Source organism: Bubalus bubalis, chromosome 3 (assembly GCF_019923935.1).
Source record: "Bubalus bubalis isolate 160015118507 breed Murrah chromosome 3, NDDB_SH_1, whole genome shotgun sequence".
Taxonomy (NCBI): Eukaryota; Metazoa; Chordata; class Mammalia; order Artiodactyla; family Bovidae; genus Bubalus; species Bubalus bubalis.
In genome coordinates this window covers 123,706,487-123,721,655 of record NC_059159.1, presented here as the reverse complement: position 1 = coordinate 123,721,655, position 15,169 = coordinate 123,706,487, and the positions used below count along the sequence as shown (strand labels likewise).

General features: G+C 40.7%; 1 protein-coding gene across 2 annotated transcripts; it reads right to left on the bottom strand.

Moving 5' to 3' along the window:
• Window positions 1–1,574: 1,574 nt before the first annotated feature.
• On the bottom strand, window positions 1,575–15,054 carry TRMT10B (tRNA methyltransferase 10B). Of its 2 annotated transcripts, none has more exons than XM_006063481.4 (9): window positions 14,951–15,054; window positions 12,509–12,762; window positions 11,946–12,054; window positions 11,197–11,321; window positions 8,698–8,850; window positions 7,464–7,542; window positions 6,770–6,837; window positions 3,008–3,131; window positions 1,575–2,404 (listed from the first exon to the last, which is right to left on the bottom strand). In XM_006063481.4, the coding sequence occupies exons 2-9, from the start codon at window positions 12,692–12,694 to the stop codon at window positions 2,298–2,300; spliced, it is 951 nt and encodes a 316-aa protein (XP_006063543.4). In that variant the 5' UTR covers window positions 12,695–12,762; window positions 14,951–15,054; the 3' UTR covers window positions 1,575–2,297. The 2 variants fall into 2 exon arrangements, with proteins under 2 accessions (XP_006063543.4, XP_006063544.4); XM_006063482.4 differs by having other exon boundaries at window positions 12,509–12,711; window positions 14,951–15,034.
• Window positions 15,055–15,169: the final 115 nt, after the last annotated feature.

Genomic DNA, 15,169 nt, shown 5'->3' with positions numbered 1-15,169 from the left:
AAGAGTTGACTCATTGGGAAAGACTGATGCTGGGAGGGATTGGGGGCAGGAGGAGAAGGGGACGACAGAGGTAGAGATGGCTGGATGGCATCACTGACTCGATGGATGTGAGTCTGAGTGAACTCCGGGAGTTGGTGATGGACAGGGAGGCCTGGCGTGCTGCAATTCATGGGGTTGCAAAGAGTCAGACACGACTGAGTGACTGAACTGAACTGTTACTTTGCTAGAGTGTAGCTTCTGCAAGTGGAAGTGAGCATTAAGATAAAATTATTTTCTGATAGTAAGATATGTTCACCAAAGAACATGCAGAATACATAAAAAAAATATAAAACAAACAAAAACCACCTGTAATCCCACTATTTAGTGCATGAGTATGTAGCAGCTAACAATTACTGGTTCCAAGTATTTTGCATGGATTAATTCACTTAGTAACTGCAAAAACATTTAACTTTTTAGTTGAAGAAACTGAGGCATGGATTAACTTGGCCTACATTCTCAACTACTATATGTGAATGTGTTTTTCAAACTGGAACTACAGGATTATACTCTATATACCACTTCATTATATACTTTGTCCACTTCAAACAACATGTAATATATTTTGTGACTGCTATTAAAAATTCAATAGTTGTAGAATATTTCATTTTCATGTTATAGGATATTTTAGATATGTGTAGTTTTTTATTGTTCTATAGATAACACTATGATGAAGGTCTCTGACTCCAAGTCTAGCCAGATCTTACTTTGTTAAAATCATTTCTGGGAAGCCAAACAAAAAACTACCTGTGGGTTTTGAAAAAAAACAGCAGAGGTTTGTGATGGAGTCAGAGAGGAAATTTGCATTTTAAGCAAAGCCTTTAAAGGTGAAAATGAAGCCTGACAGATGATCCAGGTCAGTGCTTCTGTTAAGAGACCTAGTTACAGACCCCTGAAGCCTATCCATAGGTTCTTTCTGATGACAGAGATTATAGAACACATTCAGTAAGTTGATAAAGACCAAGGAGCATTATGTATTCCTAATGATGTTTCCTGAAGACTGGGCCATTTGTAAGTAGTAAAAAGACACTGATAAAATGTATCAAGTGATCACAGCTCTTGAGGAACTTAAATTATGAAAGAGAGGGGAGAGAGCAGAAAAGTAACCTTTTGGTTCTTCTAAGATACAGAATACATTTTCTGAACTTGCTAGCAGCTAAATTAACAAGTTTACTACTAACCCAAACTGGCTAGAGTAACTGAAGTAACTCTACCTGACTAGGACATGAAAAAAAGGGATCGCTGAGATTTAGGTTACCTAACATACTTGTCGGAGAAGGCAATGGCACCCCACTCCAGTACTCTTGCCTGGAAAATCCCATGGATGGAGGAGCCTGGTAGGCTGTAGTCCATGGGGTCACTAAGAGTCGGACATGACTGAGCAACTTCACTTTCATGCATTGGAGAAGGAAATGGCAACGCACTCCAGTATTCTTGCCTGGAGAATCCCAGGGACGGGGGAGCCTGGTGGGCTGCCGTCCAAGGGGTCGCACAGAGTCAGACACGACTGAAGCGACTTAGCAGCAGCAGCAACATACTTGTGTCAGATGCAATGTATTTTCTGTCTCTTCAAGTTAGACTTAAAATACTGTGTGCTTTTCAATTTGACCTGTTAATCACAAGTTTATATGAAGAATCTAGTTGGTACAAAGCTCATAAGGATACAAAGATACTGCACCAAATTGTTACAAGGCTACTATTAGGAAGAGAGAAACACTCACTGCCCATACTCAGAATAGGGGAGACAAAGTAGGAGCCACAGATGGAACAAAATGCTATGGGGGCTTAAAGCAGGGCTGTTAGGACAGGCTGACCCTGCAAAGTCTGTATAGCATATTACTGAGCTGGGGAAAATCAGCATGTTTGAGATGGCTGGACAAAGTCATGCAACTTTATGATGCCTGTGCAGTGAAAATTTAACTCTTGATAGAACAATTCTTACTTGATTATTTAAGCTATTCTTAAGAGTAGCTATTTTACAAATAGATGTACAGAAGATGAATTAACATCCAAAGCCATGTAGTCTTAGGGCTAATTCATTGTTATGTAAACTTTCTAGTTAGTCAACATATATCTGGGCACTTCCTGTGAGGCACTATGGGAGATACAAAAGAGCATAAAATGTGGTCCCTCTTCATCCCAGTGAACAGCCAAGATGTCAAGTAAAGGCCAATGAGTACAACCACCATTTTCTGCTCTGCTCTTTGGTCAAGACAACTCCAGCAACTTCACCTCCTGCAGCTGCCTCCTTAGGCTCTCCATCATTCCACTGAGTTCTGGAGAACATAGCCTTTTCTGGAAGAAACTCCTTTCTTCAATGCTTCAGGCCAGTTTTGAGTCTCAAAGTAAGTAGACAGGATATCAAACACTGTTAGAAGGGTAAACGGAAAACAAAGGGACCACACAGAGGAAAAAAGAGCATTAGTATATGACTAACAAGGAAAAAAGTGTTCTGGAATATTTCAATCAACAAATCTACTCCACCACATATGGTACCACATATGTCTCCTGGGGAGACAGGCAAAGACAAAGGCCCTGCTTACCTACAAGGATCTCAACCTACACTGAGAGATACAGGCCTGTGAATGGACAATGCTGCAGCAGAGAGGGACACAGTACAATGGGAACACAACAGAGGGGCCTGACATGGCCTGAAGGGGAAGGGAGCAGCCAAGATGCCTGTGAACAGAATCATGAAGGACAAGCAGGAATTCACTGTTCGGTGACAGGCTGAAGGCATGGCATACTAGGACAAAGAAACAATTTCAACCATCTGTAACACAGTTGGGAATAGGAAGAAAATGCAAAATGCCTCTGAGAGGCCAGGATACCTGTCACAAAGTGCATACAATAAAGTCCAAGCACATTAGTCACATGGGAGGCTGCTTCAAGGACCATTTATACTTAAATACAATGTAAAGAAGCAGTAGCATAACTAACATATATTAAGCATGGGCCATGTGAGCAGTACCTTGATTGATGGTCAGTATCTCTGAATGATAGTTCTTCCCATTCTGGCATTTGACCATATATTCCTGGATTGGTAAGCGGGCAGTCCTAACAGAGTGTTCTTGGGCCTTCTGAAATGTCACCTTCTGTAAATCACAAACATTTTTCTTATAAAAACAATACATGAAGTTATTCTCAATATAATATGCAGCAGAGCAAATTGTGAGAATTCCCATTTACCATTTACATCTGTAATCATAATTAAATAAGTGTATTAAAAAAATAGAAAGGAAGAAACTACAGATAATGAGTATTTCTGGCAAGTAAGAAATGGCTTATGCAGCAATAACTCACTTATTTGGAAGCCATTTATCTGCTAGCTTCTACTTGCTGCTACTTATCAATACAACCAAGAAGGAAGGAAGTAAAAAGAGGCATATCTGCAGTCACAATCTGCATCCAAAAATCCAAGCAGTCTAATCAACCAGAGAACATTACTGGCCCGAATTCAGTAAGATCCAATTCTGGATATCTGGAGTTGTCAGCCATCACCAACTGGTAGCAGCAAATTAGAAACGAGGAGACAGGATTCAAGTTAATTACACCACTAGTAACAAGACAGCATTAAGGTGTAAGAACATACAGCCCGATACAGCCCGATGAAAAGGCAAGGTTCTGAAAACTACAAAAAGGAGACAGAACTCAAAAAAATCCAACAATCCAAGGTCATTTAGCTTCAGAGTACTGAGGCCATTTAGCATTACAGTACAGTTATTAATGTCCCTTAAAGATGTCCCTGAGTCATGGACTGAGTTTAAATTATACTCACTACCTTTTAAGAAGATCCAGGAAAGTCATCTACATATTTAGAATCTCAGGATTAAAGTTTTAGATTACTGAGAAAATTAGCATACTCAGGTTTGAAAGGGACCTTGATAGTCAACTATTCCACTTCAACCACCCATTCAATGTTTGTCTATTCTCTATGACCTCGTTCCCAGGTGGCCTCTGGCTTTAAATGGACAACTCTTGTGACAGGGAGTTCATGCGTCCTGGAGTAACCCATTCCAATTCTGATAGTAGCAGTTAATAGGAAATCTTGATATTGAGGCACATTTTCTATTTCCTCTGAGACTTCTGGTCATTTGTTCTAGTTCTTTTCCTCCAGAGCCATACCAGGCAAGTCAAATGGCCCTTCCACAGGACAGCCATTCAGATACTTAAAGGCAGGGATCATGCCCTATGAATCCTCTCATCTCCAGGCTGACAGTCTCAGTTCTGTCAACTTTTCCTTGACCATGATTTAGTTTTGAGTCCCTTCATTATTCAGGTCAACCTCTTCTGAACTTGTTCTAGCTTGTCAATGTCTTTTCATTTACCATCCCTTATTGACTGACCACTGTGGGTGTGGTCTAAAGAACTGGAACAGCATAGAGCAGGCCTAGCACCTTCCTTCTTCTGACACTGGACTACTAGCCTCTCAGATTCACATGAAACACGGTTCCAAGAAAGACCTTCCAAAAATGTTTTAAGTGATGCAATTTGGATGAAATAAAGGTACAGCTACTCAAAGGACTTCTTTGAAAGTTAACAACCTCTTGCATATATGAGCTGTGATTATTAAAGTCTACTCCATTACTTTATAATTAATTTGAACTAGAGTACACAGGAGGAGACTTGGATGCTTCCCTGAAGGAGTTTACAGTCTAGTTTCTGTTCTCTGAACATTTAAAGATAAAATGATTCCCCTTGAATAAATGTTGTTCTTAGCATATTTCTGTGATGGAGGAAATGGCAACCCACCCCAGTATTCTTGCATAGAGAATGCTGTGGACGGAGGAGCCTGGTGGGCGCTATCCATAGGGTTGCAGAGTCGGACACGACTGAAGCGACTTAGCATGGATTGGAAAAGTAAATGGCAACCCACTCCAGTGTTCTTGCCTGGAGAATCCAAGGGACAGAGGAGCCTGGTGGGCTGCCATTTATGGCATCACACAGAGTCGGACACAACTGAAGCAACTTAGCAGCAGCAGCAGTGAAGGAGCCAAACTCTTAAGTAGCAACCAGAAAGTTCTATACCTTTGACAAATCTTCGTACCAGTTATTTTTCAGTTTAAATGTTGGTGGAAAACAAAGAGGACAGTGTGTTACATTTGTGCATCTATATATTACACACTGCTCACTGGCCCTCTAGAACTGTATGCTTCAAAAAAGGGGCTGTCACTCTGCTGCGGGAGACTGCACTTTGCTGTTCTGTCTTTTTAATCTTTTTAACCTAAAACAGCCCCCATAGCCATATCAGTTTTCATTACACTGACTTCTTTGAAAGTCTGGTCCAGTTGTCTTATAGAATGTCTCACATCCTAGGTCTGTTGATGATTAAATTCAGTTTAAACATTTTCTAGTAAGAATACATCACAGGTGAGATTCCATCATAAGGAGGTACTTGCCACCACTGGGGATTCTGTTTGATCATTTGTTAAGATGGTGAACTCCAGATCACTCCATTTTAAGGGTACACTTTTGCCTTTCTAATCTGTGGGCTGGTACTTTGAGACCACATGAAGAGTTAGTTCCCTCACAACCTTTCAGTCAGTTCCCTGAATCAGTGATTACACTGGGAGTGGCACAATGACGACTTTTCAATTCTATCATCCGCTTCGCATTTATTAGCTGACATTCTTTACAGCCCTGCCCTACCCCTACCTCCTCCTGTCCAGATTTTAAGACTGTCATTATGGAGTTGTGGAACACTGACTTTTTTTAGAATAAATGCAATACAGTTAAGTATCATTTGTGTTAAATATGTGTATGTATCTCACATACATATGAAAAAATACACTCTCATACATGAACAAATATATTAATTTAATATGCCCATAAACCCATAAACACATACTTGTGTGGTCACAGAATATATCAAGAGATACACAAGAAAACCATGGCTGCCTCACACTGCAGACGCTGGGCGACAAAGATGAGAGATAGACTTATTTTTCGCTGTGCTCCTTTTTATACATTTTAACCATTATATCATTATTTACATCTACAGAATATCCTAATTATTAAGCATAAAAAATTATCTCAACAAATATTTGTATAATAGAAGTGTGTTTCAAAACTCCAATTATTCTCATAAAATTCAAATTCAACAAAAGAAACCTGGACAATTCTACTGCGGTTGAGATTATGGGTAAGACATCTGTCAACAGGGAAGATGATCCAAGAAGGAACAAACTACTCTTTCAACAAAGAACAAATAGTTGGTAAGAATGTTGAAAGCGTCCCTGGTAGGAACTTCCCTGGCAGTCCAGTGGTTAAGACTCCTGGCTCCCAATGCAGGGGGCCTGGGTGTGAGCCCTGGTCAGGGCACTAGATCTCACGTGCCACAACTAAAGATCTCATGTGCCACAATTAAGATCTGGTACAGCCAACCATTTTTTTTTTTTTAAAACAAACTCCTTGGTCAAGATCAGAGTAATCCCTACAGAACTGAAGACAAGAAAAGAAGAAAGGAGTTCAATAATGGCTATTTACGTAATTACCAAATACTCCCCGCTCTAGTCCCTGACTGGATTCTGTCAGGTATCAGGATTGTTAACATTGGTGATGAGAAGAGAGGGAACTTGGCAAGTAGGAGGGTCAACCTAGATAGAGTAGGCTCTTTCTTCCTACTCCTTCTGGATTCTCACGTCTTTTGGGTGAGATTATGACAGGGCAGGTGCCTCTAAAAGAAAGCTTCATTTTTCAAAATGCAGTTGTCAGGCCTAAAATGTACACTTACCTTCTGAATGCTTTCATCCACAAGTCCACCAAGGATGTAAACTTTGTTTAGATCAACATTTTCAAGAGCTAATGAAAAAATAAAGGCCATTAAGATTAATCTGTTTTATAATTTCTAAATCCAAAGACTGTAAAAGGAAAGAATTTATTAATGATAAAAAGTAGAAATTTAATGAAATAGGAAATGAAAAGAGAGTAGATTTGCTAATCCCCTGGAAAGTTCAATTAAATAGATAAACCACTGGCATATCTAATCAGATAGGCAGACTCAGATCACCATTAGGATTCAGAAAGGAGGCAAAATTTCAGAGAAATATAAAGTAATTAGAAGACAACTACTGAGATCAACTTAATAAAACTGAAAATTATGTGAAATAGATAATTTTCAGGGAAAAAAATATTTATCTAACATTGATCCAAAAAGAGTCAATGCAAGGAGGTGACCAGGAAAACTCAGGAGGATTACCAAGTAGCTCACAAGGTCCAACTGAGGATGGAGACCCTAAATCTGTGCAGCTTTGTACACATGGCAGGACAAATACAATGTATCCAGTGAGGTCTCTATCCATAAGAGGTGTGCAATTAATGTTCATTCCTTTTTTACCCTGGATACACCATGGGTGGCTTTAACAAATTCTGACACCAGGAATAATGAAATAAAGGGCTAAGAAGCAATGAATGCATAAAGAACATACCATGTTCTGAGTCCGGAGTCAGGTACACAAGGGTTTCCAGAGGAAATAAACTAAAGCAGTCTTCTTCTGTTCTGTCTAGCTGAAAAATGTAAACAATCCAATGTAGTGTTAACTAGGTTAAGACACAGCCCACACTGCAGCACCCAGTTACTTACAGAGCATGCAGTGGTTTCTATCAGGCCTGGCTCCAGATGCATCAGGGGGATACATGTCTGACAACCTGTTCTCAGAACGGGCTCAGTTGGGGAGCAGAAGTAGAAAGGCACAGACATTCAACCTTACAAAATGAGACAGAAAGTGGTAATGAGGCCCTAACAGACACACAGGGAGCATGCCCTGGGACTACAGAGCGAGAATGACAGCACCAGCAACGACCTTGTAGTGAAGGGAATGCTGGAACTGGGTTTCTGAAAAGAGGTGAGACTGACACAGACAAAAGGAAAAGGTATTCAAACTGGAGGGAATCATCTAAGAAAAGCACGAAGGCAGGAAAGCAAGAGGGCTGAACTACATGGGCCTTAGAGTGGATCTGTCTGGCTCATATGCAGGAATCACAAAACATGTACAGAGAAATAAAGCTGGGACTGGCGCATTACAGGAGGGATATGAAGGTAACAGCACCATGACTAACTGTGCAGCAATGCAAACGGCACTTTTCACACCTGGGGCCTCTGAGGACCTCCCTGGGAAAGGTCACACTACTCAGTCTCAGCTACACGATGCAAACACACAAGGGCACTTTTAGAGTCACTTCTTAGGCACTGATCTATAGATTCCTGCCTGTATACCAATGTCTACATTTAAGAGATCCTAAGCAAAGTACTGAAAGTAACTTAATACTCCCTAAAACTCACCTTAAATCCATATTACTTCCATAAGGATTCTCTCTTCCCCTCAAAACTCATGTTTCCAAATTCTGCACTTTAAGAACAAGGAGTCATGGCATTTCCCTAAAACATTCCTGGAATGCAGTCTAGTATAAAATACACCAGATACAAAATACAGCCCTAGATACTGGTAATACTAGTTTTCCAATGCAGTGGGAAGGATGAAAATTTTTAAATATAAGAACTGATGAGAGGTTCTAAATTTTTTAAGACTGTAATAGTGAAAATATATAAATTATATAAAATTTTTTTTACATCAAAATATGAAAAAGTTAAAAAACTTACTATTATCTCCTCCAACCTACTTTTCAAATGACAATTCAAATAATATGCAAAATAAGGCTTACCAGATAACTGGAAAATCCATCATTCATCCTCAAACACTCTTCATACAGGGGGCTGTCTGTGGTGAACCCAGTGAGGTAGATCCAAAATGGCCTGTCAGCTTTCTTATTGGAACCATACAACCTTCGGATCTGTCCAGCCAGTCTACTTAATTCCTTCAAAGTAAGGATAACTTAGGGTAGTAACATGCCCACTCTTTCTAAATTCATTATCAACAAATGGTTACTGAGTAAGTTCACTGAATACGACTCTGGGAAAGCTCATGAAATACAATGGCCCCTTTTACTCCACAAGTGCGTACACATATGTATGCACTTGTGTTACATCCCATGGCATCATACCTTATAGATGAAAGTTAAGGTAATGATACCAGCCCAGAAATAGTCAGTTAATGAGAAAACTAAGACCTCTCCCTCCTTCTGGACTGGCTAATACATACATATATATACATGTGTATATATATTTATTTTAGCTTTTTAAAAAACTTCTATTGAAGTATAGCTGACGTCCAATATTGTATTAAGTTTCAGGTGTACAGCAAAGTGAATCATTTATACCTAAACCCACTCTTTTCTAGACTCTTTTCCCATATAGGCCATTACAAGATATTGAGTAGAGTTCCCTACGCTATACAGTAGGTCCTTGCTGATGCTACTGCTGCTAAGTTGCTTCAGTCGTGTCCGACTCTGTGCGACCCCATAGACGGAAGCCCAGCAGGCTCCCCCGTCCCTGGGATTCTCCAGGCAAGAACACTGGAGTGGGTTGCCATTTCCTTCTCCAACTCATGAAAGTGAAAAGTGAAAGTGAAGTCACTCAGTCGTGTCCGACTCTTAGCGACCCCATGGACTGTAGCCTACCAGGCTCCTCCATCCATGGGATTTTCCAGGCAAGAGTACTGGGAGTGGGGTGCCATTGCCTTCTCCGACAGTAGGTCCTTATTAGTTATCTATTTTATACATAGTAGTGTGTATATGTCAATCCCAAACTCCCAATTTATCCTTGCCCCTCCCTTTACCCCATGGTAACTGTAAGTTTGTTTTCTATATTTGTAACTCTATTTCTCTTTTAGCTTTTATCAAAAAGCTTACCATGTAATATTTACTATTTATTAAAAAGAGGTTAGATTACTGTATAGGCATTTTTATACTCCCTCAGGTAAACTTGGCACATTCTCCCTAACTCCAGGAAATGTCATAGGTTTGGAATTTTTAACTTTCCATCCTGATTCAGAGACATAACCCTTATAGAAAGGTAATTTCACAATCTGGCCTGACTTGGTTCAGTACAGGAAAAAATAAAAACACACAAAAAAAACCTTAGGCTTTGATTTAATCTGATATCTCAATGAATACAAACAGAAAATTCTTGGTTGACCTTTTCAGTGGGCTATAGTTAGAGGTTTCCTGGAAGAATCTCAGATCTTAATTCTTCTGAAAAACATGGAGACACGAGCACGTACAACAGGGACGATGGGAAACAAAGATGCGTTTTAAGGTATAAGGCCCAAAAGCAAGGTCCAATATTGTGTGCCACTTTGTTATCTGGTGAAAATGAGAGGGCTGTGAAGGGCTAAGCTGCAAGTTCCTCTCCAAATTCTGCTGCCACTGATAAGGTGCACAAGCTAAACAATTCTTTTCTATCAAAGGGATTCCTCTGATAAAGGGCTCCTGTTTATCCCTGAATGCATGCATGTGTGCTAAGTCCCTTCTGTCATGTCTGACTAGCTGCGACCCCATGGACTGTGTCGCAGGCTCCACTGTCCATGGGATTCTCCAGGCAAGAATACTGGAGTAGGTTGCCATGCCCTCCTCCAGGGCATCTTAATGGGTTTCAATGCTCCTGCCAACCCACAGCATTATTCCAACAAATCAATCAATCTTCCTGCAGAAACCTATAAAGTCTGCCCCCTATGACCCCTGGCTATTTATTCTGTTCCCGAACGCAATCCCATGTGGCCCAAATGTTGTGCAGTATCATGCTCCTTTCCGGATAAGTACATGTGACCAATAAACGGTTATCAATCTTATCTGTCTGGTGTGGAGTGTTGTATGTTCAGCCACCCCCAGAATCCTAGGGTGAAAAGCCATCCTTCACCAACAGGGCTTTACAAAACACCTACAGTGTAGAAAGACCTCCCACCAGGTAATCTCCCCACAACATGCAACCAGGCAAACATTCCTCTCCCTAGCAGAAAGCCAAAGATTTCCCTGGAGAATTACACCTGAAAGGCTCCTTCTAGACTTGGGACACCATGAACACAGTGGCAAATGCATTGGGTTTAAAACAGAATATAAGGCAAAAAATCTTAAACTAAACCAAAGGATGTCTATTCTCTTCCTATTTACAATAGCCCTCTTGGAACTGAGTAGCCATAACTAAGCACATTTCCTGGATTTCTAGAGAATCCTAGAGACTGGAGCTGGCCATGCTCTTTGTAAAAGCTGCTCCCACCTGAACCTCTCTCATGTGAGCAGACATTCAGAGTTCAGAGGATGCTTTACCTTCTTAGACATGTGGTTAGTCATACTCAAATCGATACAGAGTCTTGGGCCTGAGTGCTTGGCTTCCAAAAGTCTTTCCTTGATTATGGATCTCAGAAAACGTTTGCTGTGCTGCGGGTAGATGCCTAGGGTAAGAAATACCAGAAAGGAATAAAAGTGGAAAAGCAGAAAAATATTATTCAGTAAGAACTAAATGTCCCCAGCCAGGTGAGTACTTTTGCATAAGAAGAGAAACTGGAAGCTCATACAAGGTATTCATTCATTAGGCAGCATAGGTATCGCAGAAGAGTGAAGTCAGTGCTCTGAACACACTGCTGGATCTAAGGCAGAGTTCAGTTTGTTCATTTATTACCTATATGATCTTGGGCATGTTATTTAACTGCTTTGAACCTCAATCTCTTTGCTGAGAAAATGAGGATAATAAAAGTCCCCTTATGGTAAACCAGGTAAAATTCTTAGCAATGAACCTAGTACATAGTCCTGAATAAACATTAGCTGTTGTTAGTATCATTCCTTCTACTTCTGAGCTTATAAACACATATATGCACTAGACTGCTTATATGTGAAAGGCAGTCTCAAATTTTGCTTTCTTTGATACTCTGATTCCCGACAAAATAGAACAATAGGTCATATCTCCCAGATGTTTTTACTTAAAAACAATATCCCCACTCTTCCAGGAACAAGCAGGTATCAGTTTGCTAAGAAATAAATATACTAATAATTACACAAACAATCTAATTTACTGTTACCTGAATTTTCTACACGGTTGGCTTTTCGTCTTTCTTTTTCTTGTTTTCTTTTACTCTTCTTTGCCGCAACTATCTTTTCCCAGTGTCTCTGCTTTCTTTGGACATTTTTCTTATGTTATCCAGAAAACAAAATTGTTTGAAAACTTCATAAGCACCAAAAAGGAAAATGAATATTAGAAATAGTTACTTATTTTTCAAATTTAGATATAGGATTAGGAGAGAAAAGCGGTGTTAGTCTTAAAAACAAAAATGGCCTAGATTGTGTTTAGAGAAAGCAGAACCCCAGAAAAGAGAAGTGGCATGCCCAAGGTCACAGTAAATTTATTAGGAACAGGGTTGAGATTTCCTGACCTTTCTGAGGTATACAAAGATTCCTCTTGAACTTAACTTTTTCGATGATCCAAATGAAATTCAACCTTAAACCAGGTAACATGAAACTCATCCCTTGGAATACACCTAACTCACTCCCAATCTTCTCGTTACCAGGATCTATCCTTGAAATAGGGGCCTCTGGGACATTCCATCATCTCAAAGCCTGTGACCTGGCAACTCGTTCCACTCACCGAGCACCACGCTGCACCGCCTGTGGGCAGGGCCTCTTGTTCCCAATGCTCACATCCCACATCAACCTGTAGAAGCTGGAAGCTCTCAGAGACGCCATCTTCACCTGGGTCGTCCAGGGTGATTTCCTGCTCCTGCAGCACCCGTGACTCTGTTTTCTGAGCACTCCCTTCCAATTTCCAGTCCATGCGTTTAGTCCTCTGTCCTTGTCACTCAGATTAGAAAAAGGAACTATTATACTTGCAGAAGTATTTCCCTATATCCAAGTGACAAATAGTGTTAAAGTGTGTAAAATACTAACACAGAGAAAAGCATGTGTGTCTTCTTGAGAAATATGTAAGCGCAGAAACCTTTCAGTAGTAAGGAAGCCAAATTTCCTGTTTAGAAGACAGGCATGACTCCTGACACCTCCAAGCAGTAATTATTCACTGATGCAGTGACATCAGTTCATTTTCTTTGGAATGCATGCATGAGTTGAGGGTGAGACACAGAGATGGTAAAACCTACCTATCCCATTACGTTTCCATTTATTTTCAAAACCATTCTTTTAGCAAATATTTACTAAGCACCTATGCTATGCAAAGTCCTGTACTAGAAACACCCTGGAAGGTTTAGAGCTGGCCAAAAATTATGGTAAAGAGCAGCCCAAATCCCACCAAGGATTCTAAGGTGCTGGTGATGTATCAGAATTCACTTTTCAAATCTACATATTTCCTCCTCTGACTTACATATTACTGCAGCAGAAAGCCATAGTCACAGAGGAAATGGGTAATATCCATCAGAAGAGCTGAGGTAGAAAAATACGAAGAATCACTGTACAGCACACTTAACTAGTGTAATAATTTCAAAGTGGTGTTCAAAATCCCTGAGGAAGATATGTAAAAGAAGTGCTCTAGTCTACAGCCAAGTGGCAAACTAAGAATGCTATAACCATTGCTCATGACTACTCCTCTGAGTCCAGTGTGCTACCAACATAATAGGAAACGTGTATCTTTGAAAAAGTAAATCTCTGTAATGATCCATTGAAATTAAAATGGATGGGGAGGGAGGAAGGAGGAGGGTTCAGGATGGGGAACACATGTATACCTGTGGCGGATTCATTTTGATATTTGGCAAAACTAATACAATTATGTAAAGTTTAAAAATAAAATAAAATTGAAGAACAACAACAACAAAAAAAAATAAAATAAAAATAAAATAAAATGGAGTAAGAGTTCAGGCAGACAAAAATGGAATTGGGTGGCCACTGAAGATCTGGTTGCAGACAAGTCTCTGCACCACTGAGAACTTGAACTTTCTTTGAACTGTACCAGACCCCCAAGGACACTATCAGTCATATTCAGAATAACACCAGCCAGCTGCAACCCTACAGTCTCAAGATCTCCTTTCATAACTATGCAACCATTTCAGACCTTAACCAATCCTTACTAATAATCACCCTTATTTCTTGCCAGCTCCAATTATAATTCATGACAAGTAACTCATGTAACTAACTGTAACCTTGCAGTTTTTACCTATATAAGGTTCTCCCATTTTGTTGTCTGGTGGAACACACTTCAGGTGCTTCCTGAATTTATGTCTCCCATGCTATACTCCTCAATTTGGCTAGAATAAAACTCTCTTCTATTCCTATTATAGATTGCTTATTGGTTATTTTCCTGAACACTTACAATGGCCTACACTGATTGTTATTGATCATCTACTGTTGTCTGAACTATCTGGTCTACTTGCTGTTGACCAATACTTGCTATATTTATGTTTCTTAAATATACTTAAGGATATAGCACCTTAGGGTCTTTGCACTTGCTGTTTTTTCTACCTCAATCCTCTTCCCCTGGATAATTATATGACTACTACCTTTCTCACTACATTCCAATTTTCCCTATCCAACATGGCACACATCTTACTTATTTTTTGGTCTGAACGTCCCCACTCCTGTAAGTGTTATGTTTGTATTGTTCACTATATCCCCTATGCCTGAAAACAGGCTTCGTACGTAACAGACGCTCAGTAAAGACTTGCTGAATTAATAAATCCTCCACTCCACCCCCATTTCTGAGTTGACGGAGGCCTCAGAACTTTTCTAACCCATGTTCCACCTGATGAATATATCCCTGGGCGCTAAGTGATGGACCAGCCTCTGAACTCTTCTCTTAGTTTTTCATTCTAGGTTTTAGCTACCAAAGTCGGCTCTCCTCCTCTGGCACCTTGAGCACTAGAACACACTGAACCCAAGCTCGAAGAGTACCCCGACGTAGGCCCCGTATGGCCCACAGGCTGCGAAAGCGACGGGAAGCAGAAAGGAACATCATCAAGAGTTTGGCTCCACACAACTGCAGGGCGAGCGCCTGCTTCCCAGGCTTCTGCCACACGGTCAAAGGAGGCGGCTATCAGAGGCCGGACCCTCATCCCCGATTCCTCCCACAAACAAACGCCTTACGTACCTGAACCAGTCTCCTCCCGCGGCGGAAGCGGCACTCACCAAGTCCCGCCTCCGACTCCACTTCCGGTTCCGGCCCCTCTCCGACTAGCATTCTGGGAGTTGTCGTTTTCAGCCTGGCTGATCGGTGTGCGGCGAAGGCTCGGGCTTAGGATGCCAAGCGCACGGTGGTACTAAGGAGCTACGTCCCGCTACAAGGTTCCTGCGCCTCGCTGAGCCTCGA